At 40.4% G+C, this 25,040-nt stretch overlaps 2 protein-coding genes across 3 annotated transcripts in view; one reads left to right on the forward strand and one right to left on the reverse strand.

Moving 5' to 3' along the window:
* The first annotated feature begins 9,961 nt into the window (after positions 1–9,961).
* On the forward strand, positions 9,962–16,810 carry mpl (MPL proto-oncogene, thrombopoietin receptor). The gene is made up of 11 exons (XM_085775439.1): positions 9,962–10,215; positions 11,172–11,540; positions 12,290–12,444; positions 12,804–12,969; positions 13,089–13,203; positions 14,240–14,391; positions 14,869–15,020; positions 15,312–15,456; positions 15,727–15,796; positions 15,939–16,026; positions 16,220–16,810. The coding sequence occupies exons 1-11, from the start codon at positions 10,086–10,088 to the stop codon at positions 16,688–16,690; spliced, it is 2,013 nt and encodes a 670-aa protein (XP_085631565.1). The 5' UTR covers positions 9,962–10,085; the 3' UTR covers positions 16,691–16,810.
* Positions 16,811–18,459: 1,649 nt separating this feature from the next.
* The window catches only part of ddah1 (dimethylarginine dimethylaminohydrolase 1), a 79,280-nt gene continuing 72,699 nt past the window's right edge, over positions 18,460–25,040 (reverse strand). For both annotated transcript variants that reach the window (XM_085774959.1, XM_085774958.1), the window contains one exon: positions 18,460–21,297. In XM_085774959.1, the coding sequence (XP_085631085.1) occupies positions 21,181–21,297 (117 nt within the window). In that variant the 3' untranslated portion in view covers positions 18,460–21,180. The remainder of the gene's footprint in view (positions 21,298–25,040) is intronic.

Consider the following 25,040-nt stretch of genomic DNA (forward strand, 5'->3'; position numbering starts at 1 on the left):
AATGAGTTTTCCTTTGTTTACAGTCTGTCTGCCTGTCTGTCTCTGTCTAACCATCTGTAGTCAGCATTGACCCTGAAGAACCACTGGGTTGTGGACTGGCTCCTGTTGAGACTGACTCAGGTAAAGACAATTAAGCATGTTTGCACTTCCAATGTACATTAAATGTCCTATTAAAACGTTCTTAACAGACAATGCTCTTCATGTGATGTGATCCATAGGTGATTTATTGTCAGGTAATTTATTGAAGCTTAGCCTATTCCACTGATGGATCACATGACATTTCTGAGGAAGATAGCAGGAAGCTATCAAAACATGCCAGGACACAAGGTAGCCTACTTCACCTGTCTGTTAAATTAATGTTTCTGTACAAAAGGTCGTCCCTGTGTGCATGGCTGTTTTCGAAACCGCATACTACCGTACTGCCTACTACATACTGCGTTATATGTACTGTATACTGCATACTGAATGTGGGATTCAGTATACTACTTGAGCAGACCGACGCCGTTATCATCGCAGTATGCAGTATACGAGTTTCCCAGAATGCATTTCACGGCAACCGGTAGCAGTAGCTGTAAAACAGGCTAAAAGCTGTTTGTCTCGCTCTAGCGCTGTAATTATGTAACTTTATTAAGTTGTAATATTTTTTCATGCGAGAAAGTAACTGTTAAGACCCCAAATATACGGCCAGTTTATCCAAATGACGGCTGTTTCCGCAGCGACCGGGACATCACAGAGGCAGCAGCCCGGCTCCTGACATGCTCGGCCGGCCAGCACTACGACGTCATTCCGGAGGAGAAAACCATCGCTAATTAACTTACCCGCAGGTTTTTAAAGGTTTACCACCGGCTGGTTAAATTATTTTCAGGAGATAAATGTTGGTCTCACTGATGAAATCTCAATTGTGGCAGTAGCATGTGTGTAAACAGCGCTGCCTCGGGGCTCTGGAGCCCAACGTTATGTACAGAAATCACCACATTTACAAAAAATAAATAAATATTTTACAATGAACCGATCAGTCTGCATTAAGTTTTATTTTATTAAACTATAGTTACGGTACACGGCTACATTACCGTCTTTGGTTACGCTCTGGTTACGGTTAGACGTCAGGGAGCATTGCATTGTGGGTTGGGCGATTCTTCAACTAGGTGCACTTGCCATGTGAACTTGAAAAAAAAAAAGTTATTCAAAACTGACCTAACACAGTCTCATAAGTTAAAATAGTTTGTCTAGTTTTAAGATCTGTAAGAGGACAAACTTAGATTACAAGGCAAATTGTTAATTTTGTACATTTTTTCTGATCTGCGATGAACAAATGTCATTTCCACCACATCTCAATATACAACTGTTATTCAATTATAAATAACTTATACCACTCTAAAACTATCTGAGACCCTTTTTGTAACTATGTTTTACCATTTTTTCCATAATACACAATAATCATACATTTATGAATTAAATAAATTCAATCTCTTAAGGACCAACTGCTGAATTGTACACCTGCTACATCTGGAATTTAATATTGCTTGGGTAGGGGAAAACAAAAACACACTATGCTTTAAAGCATGAATGCAGTCACACGAGGCACTTGGTATGCCTTGAGCAGCAGGCGTTTGACATGCTCAAGCTCTATGAAGTCCATCACATCAGGGGCAGTACTGTAGATCTCTTGTGTTCTGATTGGACTGTTGATGCATTTCCCATTAGTTTCACTATGATGTCTTCAACTGGGCAGTAACAGACATCTTTCTTGCCACACTTGCTGTTGGACCATGGGGATGCAGAAATTCCACTTTCACATCCTGATGCTCAGTATCCACAGCAATGGTCTTGGCGAGCCACCAGTGGTCATCATATACTACTGCTAACCAGTCTCCATTATTAAGGCTGCTAACAGTCGTTACTGTCACAGTACCCTCAGGACCTTTCAATGGCTCTTCATCCAACATCTCCCATTTCCACATCATCTTCCATCTCCCCTCCCATCTCATTTTCCATCTCCTCCCACAACATCTCTAATGGTCTTTTCTTTCTTGCCCTCTGGGTATCACTCTGCTGTTCATCTGGACCGTGAAAATAGAAGGTAGCTGCCAGCTAAGCACTGCCAATCCAACATCTTGCTGCAAAAGCAGGATAGTTGTCTGTGGTGGATCCTGTTCTCATGTGCGATGACCTGGTATATTTGTCTTGTTGAGGGAACCGGTCAGAGAGGATCCATCGTATCTTTCCATGTCTTCTTCTACAATGTGGTTCAGCTGAACGCCCTCCAGACAGTTTGAGACCTTCTCAAAGAATGTGTGTCCATCTGTCACATCATTTCCTCTCAGCACCAGGTTGCCACATGACCTATTGACACATTGCGACATGTCTCATACAGTTTCAATAGTACTTTTTCAGACTACATTAAAAATAGGTTATCACCATGGACTTTTAGTGATACTATAAACACCTTGTAGGACACCTTGTCATGGGAAGTCATTCCTCAGATGCAATATTTTTTCATACTACCTCCAGGAACATCTGGACTGGATCCTCCTCCAGTCCATGCTGTTGATGCAGGTTTTCGACTGCCTGAAAAAGAAGCTGAGAGATGACCCCATCTTTACAGCACCTGTTACATCCTTCATCTCCAGCTTCAATAAATTAAAAACTGACAGTTCCCTGCAGTCGGCTCTCTCAACTTTAAGTAAGGGCCCAGCCATCAAGACGAGCCAGTATCAAGGACCAAAGGGACACCTTCAGACAACAACTCAAATTGGGATCCAGCCCACAGCTGTAGCCCACAGAAAGGCGAGGCTGGGTGGGTGAAAACAAGAAAACATGTCCCTCGGTTGAACACACTAGCTGGGTTGATGACATTCCTGATTTATTTTGTAAAATGTTGTAAATAATTCTTTTTCATTCCTTGATAAAAGGTTGATCGGAGGTTTGATGTCTTGATAAAATACTGTGGTTTTTAATATACTGTTAAAATACTCTTTAATATAATATGTTGATGTTTGTGTGTTTCACAGTGAGATCAATGAGCTGTTGTGTCTCTTTCAGCTGTGAAAATAAGAAAAGCATTAGTCCCTCCAGGATTTCGCAGGCTTTTTTTTGTGATTGCTGCGGCCTAAAATGCTTTCGCAGCCACATTTTTTAAAAATTGCACTGCATGTTGCGACGTTTTAAGCGCTTTTGTTGTGATCAAATTGCAGGAGACAGCGAAAATTGCAAAAAAAAAAAAAAAAAGTTGCAGTTTTGTTCTGAATAATTGATTAAAAATCAAAGGAAAATTTAGAGTTTTGAAATGTCACAAAATAATGTGAGGTCCTGTTATACCAGCAATTTCCCACTTGTTAAGAAAGGCACACGAGAGTTGAAATTTGTTTTACCTAGAATTAAAATGTCTCTTTAAAAATGGTGGTAAAACAACTGTTTTAAAATGCCAATAAAACAGTCCAGTCTTTTGTAATAATGGTGCTGCTGGCCCTGCGCTGGCATACTGGATTTTCCCTCGGCGAGTGCTGCTGGGGACACACAGGCTTGTGCGTTCAACCAGGACAGCTCACACACTCAATGCGTTTTGACTCAGTTTCTTACTGTCAGCCCAGCCACTCCGTTCCTCCGTGGACTCGCTTTCTTTGGACCACCGCTCCGTCCCGACTTGCACTCTCCGTGGTGGAACTCGCGGAAAGCAAGCACCGATGATTGGTCCAATTTGCGGAAAAGTTGCGGTGATTGGACAAAATTGCAAGATTGCACAAAATTCACGGGGATTGGTTGAATTTGCGTTAATTGTTGCAATCGCGACATTGCGAATTCCTGGAAGGACTGATTAGTTCATGATTCAGTTGCAACAATAAATTACAGTACTTATTTGTGTGCATAAAAGGAACCCGTGTGTGTGTTTAGGTTCTTAACTATCATATCACATGATACACACACACACACACACACTGGATGCTCACGTAATTGTCATCATACTCAAGTAGGATTATCGTACCAGAGACGTAAAATGATTGTATTTTGAGGGAAATTATCGTACACCCGTCATAACCAAAATAACAAGCCTATTGATACACTATAGTCAAATAAGCTGATGCACTGTAGTCAATGTAGTGTTTAATAGTGTCCTACGGGCACTCACCGCTTTGTGGCGTCGGTACGGGATGGATTTACGGCACCACATCAGTGGCCCCATTTGTGTCACACGTTTTTTACAAACATGATCAACGTAACATGATGTCCTTGTGGTGGTTTCGGACAAAAAAACACTCAATGTGCAAGGGCCTTAAAGGGATATTACGGCACAAGTTTATGTTTGAGTTAGACCCCCCTTCGAGAGATGAAGTCTGCTAACCGCTAGCTTCTCTAGTTGTAGCAACTTTAGCAATGACCGCACCATAACAAACAGCACAGTGTACTGATCCACGCACAACCGATCAAAAAGCCACTTATAGGCACAAAATGCTCAGAACAGCACCATACTTCATCAACAGTACAAGCAGGGTCCCAGCACATAATACGAGGCATCAAACATCTGTTAGCTTTGCCTGGTTTCTATTGAAAAGAGACCAAAACAACTCACCCACTCTCCTCCAGTTGCAGCAACTTTCCGCGTCCAGGCACTGACAACACACGTCGGACTGTCCGACTGGCAGCACAAAATCTGGTTTCAGCGGCCACTGGCAGGCAGTGACCACACTGACCACTTGATTCCCCCAGGTCCAGCACATAGACTCCACCGGCTCTCTTCCTCCTTCCTTCAGCTCGTGTCTCAAACTGATAGGGGCACCCATCGAAATAAAACCAGTCGTCATTGTTCTCAAACTCCATGAACTCAGCCGTGTTGTCCCTTCGGTGATGCGACAATTAAAAGTAACAAACCTACTACTAGGCTATAGGGATTAGAAAGCGTTTAAGATAGCTAGAGTTAGCTGAAGCATGGTCTAATTTTGATTTCCGATACTGTTGGCATTTCCTGTACCTTCCTCTTCAATCAGGAGGTGAGCTGTTTCTGAAAATGTGTGAGTTGGAGCTGAGTAAATATATAAATAGGTTTGCTCTTATAGTTTGGTGCTGTGTTAAGTGGTCGGACAGATAAAAGATTACAAAGCCATGTTTGCTTTTGCAACATAATAATTTACCCAATTAAGCAATAAACTTAAACAACTTGTTTATGTACTTTTCTCTATCAGTCACAATATCAGGAAGGTAGTGCATTCTAGTTTTTAACCTCCAAACTCGGTCACTTTTCTCATTAAGTCTTCTGTGATTAATAAACACTGATATCCAGTGGTCTTCCCTGAGTTATGAGAATGCTTCCGCCTCGGAAGTCTAATTAATTTCTGCAATTTTTCATGCACACTTATTTCAGGCTCATTAATCCTGCTTATCTTTGCGAGAATACTCAATGAGGATTCATTAAGATGACAATGTCTCAGTAAATTATCGGTTGGGTTACCTGCTTGCGGTGCAAGATGTTCCAGTCACTGACTTCGTTTGACCCTGTCACAGAAACCTGTGTTCTTAGTCAAAAAAATTTCAGACATTTCGTGGTAACCTCCTACAACTTTCAAAACATCTTAATCTAACAGCCATCTAAGCCCCAAAGTGCTAGAGATATGATCAGTATGTGCACAGCACTCGTCTACTAAGAAATGTGTTTTCCTGGTACTACGGACTCCTGTCGTGTGTACAAATATTTTTTGAGCATGGCTAATAATTGGATATTTTTCTTTCTTTTCTTTCTGACTGAATACAGTACTCTTCTCTGATGTAGTATAGCATCTTTCCATGGTTGTCCGATTGAACACATTTACCATTTTTGTAATTTTCGTAACAGTTAACATACAGATCACAAACATAATTTGTCATAATCATTCTTAGTAGCGGCACATATGTACTTGTGTAAATTGTGCACAGCATATATTTAAAATACACTTGGCCGATTTGACTGATCGCGTGGTGTTTGTAGCAGGAAGTGATGCCAACATGAGCAGATGATTGCTGTGCGATTAGGGGTGTGGTGTGGTGGCAGGAGGTGTCAAAATGTTCTAAACCAGCACTATTTCGCTAGTTTAATGGCTCTGTGTGAGGGGCAGTGCTCAGCTGAGACAAACAAAGGTTTGTGAAGTCACAGTTTTTAGGCCTTCATGCTGGCAAGAGCTGTAGAGAGAGCGGCATAATGTTTTCAGGTTGTGCATCCCATTTTAAACACGGTATCTCAGTAATGCCTCATACTCAAGTATGAAGTGTTGAGAATTTGATGGTTAGGTCACTGTGACCTCACAAAACACCAAAAAAATGAAATTAAGAAGGAGTGACATTTTAATCACCAAATGGTCCAAAAGGTCAGCCTCTCTGACATCATAATGTGCTGCACCTTTTGATCATTATTAAACGTTGTAACTCAGGGGAAGCAGAGGGGGAGATTGTGACCATATTTCCTGCAGCTTGACTGGTTGGCAGAGGCTTACAACCAGCAGGCGGTAATTTTAGTTGTTGACAGATTAGCGGGCATTCAATGGCTCGTCATGTTTGCCAAGTGGAAAGGGAAGTGGCTGAAGTGGGTTGAACCTTTGGTAATAATGGAGGTTTCCCCATTGGCAGAGGTTATAAATGTATGTCCGCATTATCTGGTGATATGATGTGCTGTCCCGAGTAGACAGACCTTTCAGTCAGCAGCTGATTTCTGCATGTGGATACCTGAGTAATTTTGACCAATTTGTAGATGAATATAAGATTTCATTTCAGTTACTCAGACATGGTTTCAGAGTGCTAGTGTCTGCAATTAATTTGGATTAATGAGCATTATTGAATCTTTAAGGTGAAATCCTCATATCCTCATACTCATGTGTATGACTCCTTTCCATGTTCACAGCTGCATTCATGGCTATATAATTTACTTCACTTTAATTTGATTGAACAAATCAATATCAAGTTGATTCTATAAATCAGCATTTAATAACTCAATACCCAATAACTCTACCTGAACTTTTAGATGTTGTTTCACACACTAGAGTGTCAACCTGCCCTTCTGATGTGATTCCATCTAGGTTTTTACTTAACTCAAGTATTTGATTCTGTTGGGCCCAGCTTGCTCTCTATTTTTAACAGCTCGCTGACTACTGGTTGTGTCCGGACTATTTTAAAACTGCATGCATAACCCCCCTCCTGAAAAAAACCAAGGCTAGACCCTTCCTTGCATCACAACTACAGGCCAATCTCCAAACTGCCTTTTATGTCAAAAATTTAGAAAAAATTGTGTCTTTACAGCTTTTAGCAGCCCTAGAGGAAAATGTTATCTTTGATAAATTTCAGTCTGGATTCCGGAAGTACCACAGCACAGAAACGGCTCTACTAAAAGTGACCAACGACCTCTTACTGGCAGCCGACAGTGGGTTGTGCTCAGTCTTGGTACTTCTGGATCTCAGTGCGGCGTTCGACACAATTGACCATACGATTCTTTTAAATCGTTTGAGGCACTGGGTGGGTGTTTCAGGTACAGCTTTGAAGTGGTTTTATTCATACTTTTTAAATCGTACGTTCTGTGTCACAGCAAATAGCTTCAAGTCCTCCTCCTCCTCTCTGAAGTACGGCGTGCCTCAGGGGTCTGTTTTAGGACCAATCCTATTTTCATTATACATGCTTCCCCTGGGGCACATAATACAAAAATATGATGTGTCTTTTCACTTTTATGCTGACGACACTCAGCTGTACCTGCCCGTAAATGCCACTGACCCTGGGAAATTGAGTACTTTTTTTAGACTGTATTACTGCTGTTAAAAACTGGATGTCAAAATATTTTTCAACTCAGTGACAACAAAACAGAGGTTCTGGTCTTTGGGTCCCAGCAGATGTCTAAACAAATCCTGTCAGCTGCTGGGCCATTAATAGATGGCATCAAACCCTCCGCAAAAAACCTTGGAGTTTGGTTTGATAGCAACTTAAACTTTGAACAGCACACGACCAAACTTGTTCAGTCTTGCTTTTATCATCTTAGAAATATTTCAAAGATTCGATCCTTTTTATCTTTTAAAGACACAGAAACGATTTTACATGCTTTTATTTCATCACGACTGGATTACTGTAACAGTCTTTTTACCTGTCTTAATCAAAAATCCCTGGACAGACTCCAGTCGGTGCAGAATTCTGCTGCCAGGCTTTTAACCAGAACTAAGAAACGTGAGCACATTACGCCTGTTTTAGCTTCCCTGCACTGGCTTCCAGTACGTTTTAGGATTGATTTTAAGATCTTATTAATCACTTTTAAAGCACTCAATGGTTTTAGTCCTGCATACATCACTGACCTTTTATCTGTGTACACTTCTGCTCGCACTCTGAGATCCTCAGATAAAGGTTTTTTAGCTGTCCCTGGGGCCCGACTGATGACAAAGGGGGAAAAAGCATTCTCAGTCCGGGCCCCAAGGCTCTGGAATGATCTACCAGAGGACATTAGGTCAGCTTCTTCAGTGTTGTGTTTTAAATCACTCCTCAAAACTCATTTTTATCGGAAAGCCTTTCCTGATTTTATTTGATTTTATTTACTTGTTCTGGCTGTCATTTTAATTGTTGTTACCTTGTTGTACAGTACCTTGTAACATTTGTTTTGAAAGGTGCTATATAAATAAAGTTTATTATTATTATTATTATTATTATAATGCACTTTAATAAGGTTAGTTGCATACACTTGTGATGCAACAATATTTTTGTTCATTGGGGTCAGTTTAAGTAGGTTTTCATAGAGCATGTTGAAGATAAGACAGGTCTGACAAAGAGTTGTCTGTTGCAGCAGGTCTGTGCAGTGACATGTTTCCAGTCATTAATCAAGTTGCTTTTATTAATAAATAAGAGGCATGGCACTTGAAGTGGATTAGTTGAGGTATATGCAACACGAAGTACCTTGCTGGTACAACCTGCTGTTGTGCAGCAGTTCAGGATGTGGTATATCAGCAGAGATAATCAGCAGAGGCCCTTGGGGAAAGTTGATTCTGTTGAATTTCCTTGTGTGGCATAAACACACAGTTATTCACAGCAGAGATAGTCTGGTTTAAGCTTTTGTGTACATTGATCTGCCATAACATTAAAACAAGTAGGCTAACTATATCTATTTGGTACCGCAAATTAGTTTATATCAATGGAGTTCTTTTTTATTCATTTGATTACTAATTTGAACTTTAAAGGTCATTTGTAGTTTCATTTATTTTTCTCATTTTCATGGCTTGACTCAATACACAAATCAGTCAAAGCATCAAAACTGATTGGTGTATATGGACACCAAGAAGCATGATGCTTGTAAAGCTCTCCACAGTGTTCTCCATTCCCAGAATTCCTGAGGTCCATGATGAGCTCATGAAGCCTTTTATTTGTAATTATTAGTTTCTTTACACATCTTCGGCTGAAATGTTGCTAGTTAGGAAGAAACTTTAATGATGAGGCAAAAACTGAATTTTAGACAGTTTGTCACGTCATACCAAGAAGACCCTGTAAAAGCTTTAATCACCTCAAAGGTGCTTGAATAAGTACTGAGTACTTTTGTAAATGTAATGTTTTACTTTTCTCCTTTTTAATTATTATTGTTATTATTATTATTATTTTTTTTACTAAATTTACAAATTCTGAAATTCAGTTTTTTGTTTGTCATGCAGTATTAGGTTTAGATTGACATTGGCATAAGGTGGCAATATATATACAGTATAAATATATATAAAGGGCTCTGAATATTGAATGCACTGTAAATGGATTGAAAAAAAACCTACAGGACAAAAGTCTGGACACACTAATGGCATTTCATCAGCAGTAGCACTTCCTATTTGTTATTTAGTCCACTCTTTAATTGAAAATATAGAAATATAAAAAGCGCAGCTCGTGGTTATCACTCTTTCACCCCAAACCGCTTCTTTCATCTTACTTCCACTGCACATAAAACACTCCTCCTGCTCCTGGCAAAGCTCAGCCAGTCACATTGGGCCAGTGCACTGCTTAACCCCGCCCACCCATGCCAGCTCAAAACTATACAAAGCAGACAACGCACAAAGCCCATACACAGGCATGTGCTGTGTGAGATTAAGTGCCATATGGTGGTTTAGAATACATTTCACCTCATGATAACCAAGTCAGCCATGACTGTGCCCTACAGGTGGGTGATGCTGCTAATCAGCATGTGGATTCAAGTGGGCTTTGTGCCTGGGATACAGTGCAAGCATGGAACTGAAGATCATCTGTCGAGGGAAGGTAGGGCTTGAGGTTGATTTATTTTGGACAGTTGACGTACAATGTGAGTTTAATTTAGTCTAATGAAACACCTGCAAATGTCCCATTCATTGTTTATAATAAATGTTGAATATAAGTTACAATCCAAGTAGTACAAGTAGTTTTTGTGATTATCATGTAGCAATCAGAAGGTTATGGGTATCTTTATTGATGCCACATACTGTAATATTGTATAACAAAATTATTCTTACAGGGAGGAGAATTGTTATAATCAAGAATAAGATTAGTATTTAATTTTCTTTTGTTTGATTGGAAATATTGTGGCAATAATTTGCCACTGTTTATCACTGAATGTTCCCTGTGCTAAAAAGTTTCTAAAAAGTTTCACTTTTCTTTCATGTGGGATGTATGTTCACCCCTCTTTAAAGTAGCATCCCTTTTTCATTTGTTGGTGTTGACTGCTGTTCACCTGTGGACAAGGTGCTCTGCATTTCTCTGGAATGACATTGGTCCACACTTTGTAGCCTATTAATTACATGGGGAAAGTTGTTCCTGTTCATTTTTCTCTAGTGCAGCTGTTGTAGCAATAGATTTCCATCCTGATACTGCTTTGCAAGTGTTCCCCGCAAACCACACCACTGTTGTTTGCTTTCAAATAATTTTCTATTTCCTCCTTCACCCGCCACCCACCCAATCCCTTACTAGAGGAGTTTAGCCTCCACAACAAATGGAATTTGTATTTTTATCATCTCAAATTCCCACTGCTTTGATAAGTGTATTACTCATTACTATTGCATGATTTAGGTTGGGTTCCTATACCTGCGTGGCCACCTGGCAACCTTGTTGCAGTATGCAAATTAAGCCATAGCATCTTTACATAAATGATAATTTTTTATGATGCTAATTGTAGTTGGACTTTGGGGAGCCTGTTTTATTCCACTAATCCTTGTGTGTTATGTTTGTCATTTCTGGAGCAGACATTTTGCTCTTAAAGGATGAGGAGGAACCCAAATGTCTCACTCGGACAGGACACGATTTCACCTGCTTTTTTGAGACTGCAGATAACCTGACTTATTATATGGTCGACAAAAGTGACAGGTATGTTCTACATAGTAAATTGATCATGTTGTATATTAAGAAACCTCAGTATCAGTACAGTTGTTGTCATTTATGCCAATCAAGCCTGCACAGAAAGATGTGCGTCCAGAGGCCAGAAGAGGGAACTGTCCTCCACATCTGCACGTTCACTTCCGGTGTTTTCATGTATGTTCCTATGGAGTTTGAAGTCGTGGAGCACAACACCAACACCATCCTCTATAAATGGGCCGTCTCTGTGGAAGACAAATGTAAGACATTTCTTTTACACTTTCATGGCATTAAGTAGGACAGAATTAATATTACTGCCACTGGACATAATATAATATCAGTACCCACATACAGTTTGTGTGTAAGTCCAAGCTTAAACCCCCTCTTGATTTTAACCTTTAGCTGTTATGGTGCTATGAAATCCTCTTCTGACATGATGACACTTTTGCAGGCCTGTCTAGTATAACAGCAATGTTCAGTCTCAGTCTAGATAGAAGGACAGACCAGATATCCTGTAACTGTAGCCTTTCACAGACCAGTTATATATTAAAATCATCAAGTGCAGCCCCATGTCTATTTTAGTAGTAAAATCAGTAATCAATCAGTAATGAACATTTTCCCACTGTTTCTGTTGATCAGTTTTTCCTTTACAATTGTTTGCCTGTAAACTAGAAGTCACTTTCATCTGTTGAGTAAATAGCGACTAGGTCAATTATTGCTTTTGTTAATAACACTGTCTCTTTTCCACATTTCCATTAGGTGAATCTTACTTACCAGTTTAAGTAGCTTAGACCAAAGAAAAATCCATGTTAGGTAAAGGGACGGAAAAGAAATGGAAATCAGCCAACATAAAAGCTAGGGTTAGCTGACTCTAGGTATCCCTAGATTTTTCAGCCAAGAAAGACAGCAGGCCGCCCCATCTGTTGCCAAAACACCTGTGAATCATTTTCAACAGTAGAGTCTATAAATTGCTTTTTACTAATCTTTCCTCCTACATTTTCCTCTCTAGTCCTCCTTGAGCCCTCCGACTATGTGACTTTGTGCCAAAATGGCCATGTTGGACAGCTGCAGGTTTCATGGCAAATAGAGGCTCCAGTTTACTGTGCATATGTAATGCATAAGTTTCGATACTCCTCCCCAGGACTTGGACAGAAGACAACAGCGGTACACATAACTTCACTCCTCAGCATATCCACTTGAATCAAAGATAATATAGACTATGTGAAAGCATAGGGCTATTTTAAATGTAATTGGGAAGTCCTAGTTAGCATTTACCCAATGGGTTTTGTATCTATAAAGACTTATCTGTTGTTCTATTATCTATTGTATCTAAAGTGGTCATTTTAGGGCAGGGTTGGGGTTCAATTTGTTCATTGTCATCATCTTTTCTGACAAACATTTCATTGCACTGAACCTCACAGTCAGAATTTCCGTTGTTTATTTCAGACCCATATCAATGATTATAGTGTGTTAAAAAGTTACAGTATATGTATAATGTTTGTGATTTCTATTTTCTGACAAAGGTGACCAAATATCAACGCACACGCTCAAAAACAGAAAACCTTGACTCTCTGGTACCAGGGGAAGAGACTGAGGTCCAAGTCGCTGTCAGATGCGGTCCTGACCTAAATGCAGGTCACTGGAGCAGCTGGTCACACCCTGTCCGAGCCATGGTTCCCCAGAGTGCAGGTGTGTTTTTTATACAGGAGTATGAACAAGTGCATGACTGAGCCAGAGTTTGGACAAAAAAAATGTTACAGATAGAAAAACCTTGCCTTCTCTTAGTGGTAAATTTCTTGTCCTTCCAGATGATGTTTCACTAATGTGTTACACCTCTGACCTGCAAAACATCATCTGTCAGTGGAATGGGAGCAGATATGGTGTGGAAAAAGAGTACAAACTTTTCTACAAGATAGGTGCCAGGTAGCACAAAATTCACTCTGCATACCATAAGTGATGTTTTTCAAAGGCTAGTTCAACAATTTGGCAAGTTCGCCTATTGCCATAATCCATATAGTCATAGAGGTACAGTAGGTTCATTACCTTCAATTATTTGTGCATGTTGTTTTGAGATCCGTGGGGCAGAGACGCGAGCTGCTCAGTGAACACAATTGAGGTCCCCTGTCCCTCATCAAACTCATCAAATACACAATCCAACAACACCAAAACACTCTTGTGGACAAGTTGTGACCTGCACATTCACCACGCTATGAAATTATCATATAACATTATGAGAGTTGTTTTCAAGGCAAATCCATTGGTGAAACTAAATTCCAGACATGGCTGCAGGTTGTTCTGAGTATTTGCTTTGTGTAATTTTACATAATTATAACTCTTTTTATAGCGTGGTGAATGTGCAGGTCACAACTTCTCCACGAGAGTATTTTGGAGTTGTTGGATTATATATTTGATGAATTTGATGAGGGACAGGGGACCTGTACCGTTACTTCAATTGCGTTAGCTGAGCAGCTCGCGTCTCTGCCCTGCGGATCTCAAAACAACATGCCACCGATAAGTAAAGGTAATGAACCTACTGCTATGACTGTAGGGATTATGGCACTAGGTGAATTTGTCAGAATGTTGAACTATCCATTTAAGTCATCTTCTCTAAATCTTTATAGTCATGCAACAGCACGTTTTATTGGAATACCAAGACTTTGCTTTTGTCTTGCACAGACATGTGTCATTACTTTGAGAAAAAAATGTGCAATGTTGAAAACTCTTCCAGTCAAAAGTGTTGAAAACCAGTGAAAAAGGGTTTTAATTGGGGCATAATAATGGAATAATCTTAAATGATGCAAATGTAAACAAACAAGATTTCAATAAGAACTGGAAACACTGAAACAAACCAAAACATTTAACTGGTAGTTGAGCTGCAGGTGTACACAAAAAAGTGTTGTTTTTGATCTGTGGTGACTTTGTTTGTCTGGGATTAAAGACAATATTATAACCCTTGCAGTGAGCAATGGACAGAATGTGTTACCGATGGGAAGGTCACTGACCTGTGTCGTTTCCGTGGAGATGAGTCCCAAAAGGTCACGGTGATGCTCAACAGCACTCAAGCTCCACTCAGAACCTTCTATGCTCAGGAGTTTACTCTCAACAAAATCAGTAAGTGATTTGTTGTTTTGTTTGTTTCAGTTTCTTTTTCTTTTATATTTGCTAAAAATACTTAATGTGATATACACAGCCCCAAAACTCCATAAAGCCATCTATTCATATTCAACTTAGAGTTACAACAAGATATTTCTTAGTCAAAGCTTTTCACAGGGAAGATGTCCAGAGAGCTCTGGTTTATTTGTGGTACAGCTTAATATGTAGAAATATATATGAATTAGAATATAATATAAAATCTCTCTGACAGACAAATTTAATGTCAGATTTGTTCAGGTCACATCAAATAATTTGTAACATACAACCTTCATGAGTCAGAAGGTTAGCTCAGGAGCTTTTTTATAGGCCAGTATATGGACGATCTATGTGATGTCTATTCTTTGCCTCCATTGCGAGTTGAATGAATTTCTCAGTTTCTGTGGTAGTAAGTTCCCCAGTATGCCATTACAAATGGTGTGTGCTGTGTGTTTTTAGTCAAAACACCCCCACCCAGACATCTGAAAGCAGCACTGAAGAAAGAGAGGTTGTGCCTGAACTGGGAGGCTCCTCTTCAGCCTCTTCAGTCTCTGTTGGCTCACCTGCAGTACGAAGTCAGTTACCAGACCAGAGAGGGTGATGTATGGCTGGTAAGTGGCTGCGCAGCATTATTTATTGTTGTTTATTTTTAATGGATCTAAAAGAATAAAAACAATATCAATACATCTTGGAGCCATACTAGTTCTTTTTTTAGTCATAGTCATTTCTGTTTTGGTAGTTATCCCTTATTTACCACCAGATGGCGCCAAAGTCACATATTTTCAATTCTTCATACAGTTGTGTAGCCAGTACTACCGTAGTCACACTTTAACATACAGTACTAGTCAAGTCACAGAGAAACCCACTTAATGTTAATGTCAAATCAACCTCTTTGTCCACAGACCTCAAAGGGACCAGAGACCGTTAAATGTCTTGAGGTTTCAGTAGGAAACCAGTACAACGTGAAGGTCAGAGCTAAAGCCACTGGGGCCAAATACTGGAGTGACTGGTCAGATGTGATGACTGTTCACAATCCCACTAATTTCGGTAAGATCTCAGTGTAACAACCAGTGTGAAATATATTTGCTTACTTACATTATCCCCATATAAAGGAGACAGAATCCAAAGTTGTATCAAATGAAATGCAGTCCACCTGCAATTTTGAAAGAACTTCAAAGTTCAGCTTTGGTTGTGTGATAAAAACTGTAGCGGTTTAGAAAATGCGTTAATATCAAAAACCTTTGAAATGTTATTCAGCTGAAATAAAAAATCCCAGATACCATTCAAACCTTGATCCAGTGTAAATAACCTTTTCAGGCATGTGGTTCATGCTGTGCATCCCCGCCTCACTGCTGATTACTGCCATCATCATTCACATGTACCTCAGGTGAGATCTTATTCTAGCTCATTTATATTACCATTTACCATAAAGATCTTCAGCCAACTGTTTTACTGACCATCTTAACCTCATTGTTTAAAGATGTTTTTCATTTATGTTATATGTTATATTATGTTTTTATATTTTATAGCAAGCTCAAGCAATATTTTTGGCCACCAGTGCCAAACCTTGACAAAGTCCTACAAGGCTTTTTGACAGACATCAACTGGCAGAAATGGGTAAATTACTCAAATAATTTATGATACATGCAACATTACATTGGCAGTAATTTAAGCAGAATTTAGCGATGTTGATGTAGACAGATAAAACACCAACAAGAACACAAATGATAAACTGAGAGTGATACAGAATAATTTTGCTCGCTGTCAGTTGCGTTTATCAAAATGAAACTATATTCTCGTCACTCTGCAGGACCCTCCAGTCACAACCAAGCAATGCCCTGAGGAAACCACTGCCTCTGTGGTGGAGATAATGTCTGAGGAGGAGGTTTCAGGGCTGGGGAAGCCATCAGAGGAATCCACCCAGCTCATTTCACCAGTGGGAAGCCCCTCCAGTGGAGAACAGGTAGACGGCAGCCCGGATACCCAGGTCTTTCCAGACTATGTGACTCTGAGCAAAGACAGTGTCATTAATTGCCCAAAAGGAAACAAGTACATGTATGAGAAGGTTGGAGAGAAAGCAGTCCCAGGGATGGGAGATGGTCTTCTCCAAACATGTCAGTGTTCCTGCACTGACGGCTCAGTGTGTGTCCCACCGTGCTTGGGCAAAGATTTTCTGAACCATACCTACGTCCCTCTGGTAGAGGCTGCAGACAGGTTTGACTACAAGGTCACTCCTGCAAGGGGACCAGGCAACCTCTATACTAATTTACCCAGCAGCTAAATGTACATTAAACCAAACAGGGCACAGGGTGCTAGAGGGCTACACGTCCAAGGTTACTGCATCAGTAGCTCCATCTGTGTTCGAGGAGTCTATAGAAATAAAAAACGCACAATGATTTAATAATTAAAGCAGATATCAGTGGCACGGCCGTTTCGGCTAATGCTGTGTTCAAGGCAGGCTTTTGAAACCGTAAGTTACAGCTTCAAGTCACAACTACGACTTGGTAGCGTTCCAGGTAACCCGTAGCTCGTGTTTTTACCGTCCTGTTGTCTGTGAAAGTTCCCTATAACGGCCACTCGTAACTTCCGACCCGTGAACTCGTACCAGATCGAACTGGTATGACTTCACAGGAAGGAAAAACACAAAGTACGAGTTTCCTTGAACGCACCATGAGTTAGCAGCCCCCGCCCTTGTCAGGCATCAATTGGTCCTCGTGCTACGTCACCACATTCACGCGCATCCCTTGGCTGCACACACAGCCCTTCATGCCGTTCTCTCCCCTCATTGGATAACACTTGTATCCCACAAGGAAAATTTTCTCCTCGGGTTACAGCAGAGCAGAGTGACGGAGAGACTCGTGTTTAGGCTGAAATACTTCATGTAAGTGATTGCTGACGGAAAATAGGACTATTTAGGACTTATATTAACAAAAACATTCCACTGATATCTGCTTTAATAATACCCCCTTTTAAACAAAATACATGTTACCAATAGGATGTGAGTTACTAGACAACTAGTGTAAGATCAACAGTTGTTGTCCATCTTGTATATACAGTACATCTATACCTGTCTATATTTTTTACCGTTCAAGCTTTTGATGCAATTGTTGTCAAAGACGTGTAGGGTATATATTATGTATTACTTTTATTTTTATCTGGGCTGCTTTGTCTTTGTGACTACTAGAGGAAAAAGTAGAGAACAAGTGAATATCTGTATTTGTTTATAGAGGACTGTGTTATAGTGTATAGTTTGACCGGTCATCAGTTATCCAAGCATTACTAACTACTGTTCCTACACTTTGTATAAAAAAGTGTAAATGTATATTTTATTACTATTCTACCTGATTTACATGGGAAGAAAAAGAACAGGGGAGCTATTTAGACAGTCATGTTTGTTGTTAACTCATTTATATTATATGTACAGTATCATTTGTGGATTTTTTTTTAAATAAGTTGCAAATGTTCCTCAGAAACCCACTAGAGGGGGCTAAAGTACATGATATGTAGCAATTCTTTTCTACTGAACCTTTCCTATCTTATCATCTCTTTCCAAACAACAACTGAAATGAGTATGTTTTTTTCATTATGTTACGTTATAACTCGGATGTTTTGTATTTTTGGCAATAAATAATAAAACCAAATTTCTTCCAGTTGCACTTTCTTTAAAGTCAAACATTTGAACTTCCTTATTATGTGCACTTCAAAACCATAACATTGGACAAACTGCTGAACAGCACTGGTGTGTACCTGCATATAAACCTTGTTTTTGTAGATTTTGCATCTTTGTGCCAGTAGGTGGCAGCAGATATCAACAGACAGTGATGAGAGCCCTAACTTACACCACTGACAATGAGACAACAGTTGGATTGTTTCCATGTTCAGGTTTGTATCATCACACCTGGAGAAACCTTACGATCTTACTAACCTTGTCAAAGGCTGTTAAACAAATTCAGAAATGTAAAAACATTCATCCATGATGAGTAATCTGAAGTTAACCTCCACACCACCTCGGGGATAACTTTAACCTCAATTAAAAAAGTTCAACACAGCTGAATGCTAGATGTTAATTTATTACACAAAGTAGATGAAAGGATCAATTTAACATGTGTCAAATAATTATGACTCACAACTTGAATGAAAACCAAGAGACCTGAGTTGAAACACGGGCAATCACAACATCATGACTACTGGGATGAGAGAGGGGGGTTAGTAAGAGGATAAACACGAACGTTCAACAAAGTCACGAGCAGTTACTCACATGCAGCCTCGCCAGCCAAGAACCAAGAATGTATTAAACGTTAATTTGATTTTAAATCAGCAGTAGGAAAAGGTTACAGAGCTGTAGAGTCAGTGGAGGTGAGAAATGTGCGAGTTGATGACAATGTAAAAACCAAATGGCTGCCATGTGATCAGACAGTGTATGACTGGCTCAGCTTTCTGTAGTAACTGCATGAGAGTCACAACTGGATGCTTTGCAACTATGCTATCAGCCTGCATCCAGTGAGCCACCCTCTGTAAAATATACTACTAGTGTCACACTTTAATGGCAGACCATCACATCTACAGTGTTTTGCCAAACTGTATGATATCATGGCCATAAATTAGCCCAGAATCGTGTATGAGGCAATAGCAGAGTGTGGGAGAAAGCGAATGTTGAGAGTAAGACAGTCAAGAGAGAGACAGAGAAGTTTAAGAGAGTCAGTGTTTACTGGCGTACAAGCCTCTCCTCCCAACAGGAATTCTTTCCATGTTTCATCACTGCCCACTTGCCCATACGCAAATGTCTATGGAGGGAGGTTGACTCACCTCCTGATGTCATTTCCTCAACTTTCACTTACAATCACTATGAGAAACAACATAGTTTCAAATGTGTCGGGCTTTAACATACAGTCTTTTAGTGTATTTACAGTACACATGGACTGTGATGTCATATCTACAGGCCTAACACTCGAATTAAGCAACAACGGAGACAAGGCCACAACAACAGCGCTAATCGACAGCCTTTTAAACGCCTGCTGGCAGCTTCCATCGTGGACACACATGGAAACACACCAACAGGGCAAGTTAGCTTGTTCTGCATGCTGAGTGCAAACTCTCTCACTGCACTCACATTTGGTGCTATTAGATTTAGTGGAGCTGACATCAGTTTCACAGCATGCTTCAAGTCAGTTTTGTAGCAAAAAAAAAAGAAAAAGAGAACCAGTGTAATCGACAACACAGGCAGAACCAATGATGTGAGAAAACTACAGGGCCTTCAGATTCATTCAGCAGGAGCAAAAAGTCACAGATTTTTCCATACACGCATTGCACATAAAAAAAAAAAAGGAGAAGAGGTGTTATGTTGGAATAAATGAAGAGCTTAGTTCATCTTATAATAATGAAAACATCCATTTCCAGCACAGGCAGCTCATATCTGTCCTCTGCAGGGTTGGCACAGTACAGGTGATTAAGTCTGCAAGTCCACAAATAAGAAATGTTTACCAGGAGGGAAGCAAAAAAAAAAAGTGCTGCAGCAAAACGGTCACAGATGGTTCTAGTAGAGGAAATGAACAGGCTACTGTGAGCTTTGCTTAGCTGGTGGCAAGTGATAAGGATCAGTCAACAAGTCTCCAGTACTCTCTCTCTCTACAATCAATGGCAGCGATGAGTAAGCAATAGTCATGAAAGGTAAGAGCACCTCAGGTCTCGATGGCAACACTTTCAATATCGATCACAAAATCATATCAAATCACAAAAAAAAGCAGGAACCTCAAGAACTGCATTTTTTTTTTTAGAATAAGAAATCAACTCATCCTTTCTAAAAATACACAGTGGTTTTGTTAGTGGCTTTGAAACAACAGGACAATCATGAATTGTACCACAGCACCAACTTTTGAAAAACAGCAGGAAATTGAACAAACGAGCTTAAAGAGCTGCTAACGAGCAACAGTGACATTTAGGTTTTTTCATCTTACAGCAGGAGCGAGATTCGTTTCTTTCATCCTCCATCGTGACCCAAAATGCAGTTCTTGAAAAATGAGTCCCATTTGAATTACATAACCAAACACACCAAAAGAAAAAAAAAAAATTAAATCACAGTTAAAACGGGTGTGTGTAAACAGTAAAAACCAACTGTATACATTTTTTCATTGTTGATGCCTGTTAGTTATGTAATATATAAATCTGCAGTGCAACATTGGTAAGACTTTTCAATGGCCACCCAGAGTATTCCTCAAACAGATCCATGTGGTTTTCTTGGTCCAGTGCGAGGAGTGGTCTACACATACACAAGCTGGGGGCTGCAGGGATCATTAGTTAATTAGAATAATTAGAATAATACTGTAATTATCTGCAGTTAAGAACAAATACCATTAGGAACATATGGCTTAACATGGGTCAGTTGCTTCGTATTCAGCTTTGTTTAGAAAATGTTAGAATAAAACCAAATTAAGAACAAAATAACTAATTTTAATGCTGGAGTCTAACTCTTATAGAGACATAGAAAACCTGTAACTAACTGTGTGTTGTGCCAGCTGAACTGTTGGCACACTGTAAAACCTTTTAATGTGATTTGAGTGTTTTTTTGGGGGGTAAAAAGTGATGTTTTCTTTGTCCCTCAGCATCAACAAACTCGCCCTAAACGTCTCCCTCTTCTAAGTACCAAGATAGTTTAGTTAAACCTCGGGATCCTTGGTGATTGGACACAAGCTCTGCCTGGTTACCGTGCACTGAGACACCCCACCCCATCCCCCCCACCCCACCCCTCCCACCCCACTCCCCTGCAGGGCGTGCTCAGATGTTGCCCTTCTTGTTGATGAGCACAGAGCAGCATGTGAGGGCTCCATCCACTTTGACCTTCTCCATGTTGGACACGGGGATCAGCATGTGGTCCTTCAACTTCTCGAACACCTGCGGGACGCACAAACAAGGCCGTCAGTGGAAAAACTGACTTGTCCCGCCTTCTTAGGTTGTTATGTTTAGAAATTACTGTCGGTTATTACAAACTCATGTCAGCTGAAAGTCAATGGATTATCAACGTTTTAGGCCAAATATCACTGGAAAAACATGTTTTTTAGTTGCTACATTTGGGGAATCGAGAGTCTCGCTCTTTATGTTAAAGAAATAACCAAATACAAAATAGACGTTGTCATGGCAACAGCTGTTCCTGCTCTGCTCTGCCCTCGTGTACCAGATCTATGAGGCAGCGCTCCAGGTATTGACCAGCACGGCGCTGCAGACGGTTCTTCAGAAAAAGGGCTAAAGGCACAGCTTAGCAGGCAGCAGGGAAACTGTCAGGCAGGACTTATGCAACACTTGTGTTTATTTGTCAACTTGAAAATATTGTGTTGATATAAAAGCCCTGCAGAGAGAAACCAAATGTGAAGTAGGAGAACAAGCATTCAGCAAGGTTTCCTGCTCTCGCGGCAAAATATAAAAAAGATGGGAGTGAGAACTATTACGACATCCTCCAAAGACCCTCGTAAAGTAGTGTGTCACCCTGTGGACATTTTCCAGAAGAAAACCAGTGTTTTCCTACCAGACGTCCAAACCAGGATATTTTTCTCTTTAAACTCTCATTTCAACCCTGCTGTGATACTGAGCGAGGCCTTGCGGCACAGCCAGAGGGACCAACTAAACAAATTCTTATCTCATGATGCAATATAGCTGATGAAGCCTCTGGTGAGTCAGATGCCATGTTAAAAACCACAGCCGTGCCTTATAACTCCTGATTCTTCTCGACCCAAGCCATTATGTGTAATGTGGGCAGCAGTACAGGTCAGGGCCCTCTTTAAATAATTTGAACATTAGCTCTGCACCATCATCCTCTCATGTAACCCCATTATACCACCGAGGAATACGCCGTTAATGAGTATTTCCATATCGTTTTTACATAATTGCCTCATTGAAATTGGTAACATCATCATCCTGAAACAACTGCACGTGTAAGTGCTCATGACAGACAGGAAAGGAGTGCGTGGCCTTGCCAGCAGCTCTATGAGGCTGCACTCAGGCTTAGCAGTGCTGTGAGCTAAATGCTAATGTCAACATATTAACATGCTTGCAATGACAGTGCTAATGCAACAGGGGATGTTGCACATCGACAGAAAGTGTAGCTCAAGCTGATGTGATGTCATTTGTTTTTGCAGATATTTGGTCACAAACTTAATCCTTAGACAAACAAACTGTGATCTGATGATGTCACTAGTTGAACTTAGGGGGATCAGTGCAGTTATTACAGTTAACCGTGGGAGGGGAAACACAAATGTTTGTAGCAAATGTCATGGCAATCAATCCAATAGCTGTGAGGACGTCTCCCTCATCGTCTGGGCTCTGTGAATGTGTGTGAATCCAGTGTCATGGCAATCTGTCCGGTGAAATGTCAACTTCATGGCATTTTCAATCTGAAACTGGTGGACAAACAAATCGAACGCTGTCCAGAATCCTTTCCATCTAGACCACATGATCGGAGGGGTCAGTTGTTGTGCTTTTGAATAACTCCCCTCCCAAAAAAACACCAGTAAATCCCCCTGCTGTTTATAGCATCTGCGTCTCCGAAGTGTCTCTTTTTTTGATCGTTTCCAGCCGAGTTCTCATTACTGCGGTTGAGATTTATATGTGGGGTCGGGGTGGGGGGTGGCATGGTCCCACACACAGCAGAAGCTGCTATATTTCACTGGGCCTTTTGTCTAGCTCATTTTCTTTATCTCTTCACCGAGCCCTTCCAGAGCCGTCGCCACTGCTAACCATTAAAGATGCCCCCGTCTCCGCCCCCTCCGACCCCACCAATCCTCTCTCATGACCCCCTGCCTTTGTTAATGTGGAACTCTTATGTAACTTCATGAGCGAAACTAAAAATAGACCGGAGATTAGGACAGACAATGTTTAGAGTTAGAAAGCAGCACAAGACTTTCAGAGCGTCTCGGCGATTGTGCTGAGAAAATCTCCACATCTCATTGAAGGGGAACAAGCAACAAGTTCCCTTGGGAAAACGTGAGACAACTGAGGCCTACTGTACAACAAGGCACCAGAGTTAAAGCTGATAAAACTATCCCTGCTATTTTAGCTTCTTAAACACCAGTTTGGGACCAAAACTGGGTTGCAGTCCAGTTTCTTGGTGGGTTTGAATGGTATAAAGGGAAACTGGATCACGGAGGAAAATGCACATTTCTCAAATATTGCTCCAAATGGTCCGTTAAAAGGTGCTATCAACGCAGGAAGCAGGAGGTACACAAATAGATTTTATTATGCTAGAGTTAAATTCCTACAGTTAATCTTCCTGGAAAAAACGGAGCCTTCACTATGGATGAGAGTCCAAAGACGCATAATTTTGTGAATTCTTCCTTCTAAAAATAGCTGCGGAGGTTGGGGTTTTAACCACAGAGTACATTTTGAGGTCTGGGCACTGTCTCTGCAGATTGCAGGATGTTGGGTTTGATCCTGTGAGAATCCTTGTGAAGGATCCTTGTAATGTGAAGTGACCCCAAAGCATCTAAATAACACGGCTCCTGCTCAGCCTTTCCCAAACCCCACAGACGGAGTGAGACAATAACATATCATTCACGTTGAGCTACTGCTAGAAAATGATATTTAAGTGCCACGAGTGAAAGGAACATCTCTCGTAGGTGTTTTCAAGTAGGTCACTGTATGAAAGCCTATGGTTTTCATCCAGTTTAACATGAATGCAGGCTTCTAGACGGGCTCTCTTCAGAAGACGCCCAGGGAAACTCTTCAGCCTCTCTCTGAAATGAGTTTGATCCTTGCACATTTCTCCAGAGGTTTCCCTGATGAGCTCCTGAAACAGGAGCCAGCTCGACAATCATCAGTACAAAAACATATTAACCTCATCTGGATTATCACTCAGAAAAGCATCTCTCTTTACAGATACATTTTTGGTACTTTGCCTTTATTTTAAATCACTAGGCAACAAGGATACAAATAATAAGTTAAAAGAAATGCAGAAACAAGATGCATCAATTATAATTTTGTAATTTGCTGTCATATTAAGGATTAAATCATTTGTGTGTTTTTGTAAATGAAAATATTAACGGTACTTAAGGCATCTTCAAGGAAGCACAACAAGCTGTAATCACTACACTGACATTTTTTTTCACTTTTGACGTTAATGAAGCAAACATGTTCGCAGTCAGTGGCTTATTTACACTTCCTTCACAGAGAGACAGCAACATTACAAGGTGTTAGCATGTGGTCTGCTCTCCCAACAACTCCTGAGGGAAATATCTGCTGCTAAATGCTTCACTGTGTTCACCAGCTACTGCGGCTGATTGCTTTGTTTATCTGCCCAGCAGGTACAGTGGAGTTATTATCTCATTAGATATCATTATCAGTATTATTATATTGATTATAGTGGCAGGAAATAACCATAACAGTAAAAGTTGCAGACACTTCACACAACAATGAGTTTAAAGAAATCAAACTGCAGAGCCTGTGTGAGCTGCTTCCACAGACATGTAGACACTTGACCCATTGTTGATGCACAGACTTCAGTTGTAGCAGCTTGAAGAACTATTTTGATGATTAACTCACTCAGAGAAGAAAAAAAAGAAGAAGCTAATAATATGTTTTTCCTTCAGACCTCAACGTGTCTGTCTGGCATTCTGCAGTCTGAGCCTCGTCCACAAAAGGCCACTTCA

Source organism: Trachurus japonicus, chromosome 4 (genome assembly GCF_045865225.1).
Source record: "Trachurus japonicus isolate A0001 chromosome 4, Traja_1.0".
NCBI lineage: Eukaryota > Metazoa > Chordata > Actinopteri > Carangiformes > Carangidae > Trachurus > Trachurus japonicus.

Bases quoted from the DNA above. Each gene is read 5' to 3' on its own strand.
- mpl (XM_085775439.1), top strand. From the start codon at position 10,086: ATGATAACCAAGTCAGCCATGACTGTGCCCTACAGGTGGGTGATGCTG. The intron at 12,445-12,803 runs GTACACATAACT...TTTCTGACAAAG, and splicing joins TTGGACAGAAGACAACAGCG to GTGACCAAATATCAACGCAC. The intron at 15,021-15,311 runs GTAAGTGGCTGC...CTTTGTCCACAG, and splicing joins GAGAGGGTGATGTATGGCTG to ACCTCAAAGGGACCAGAGAC.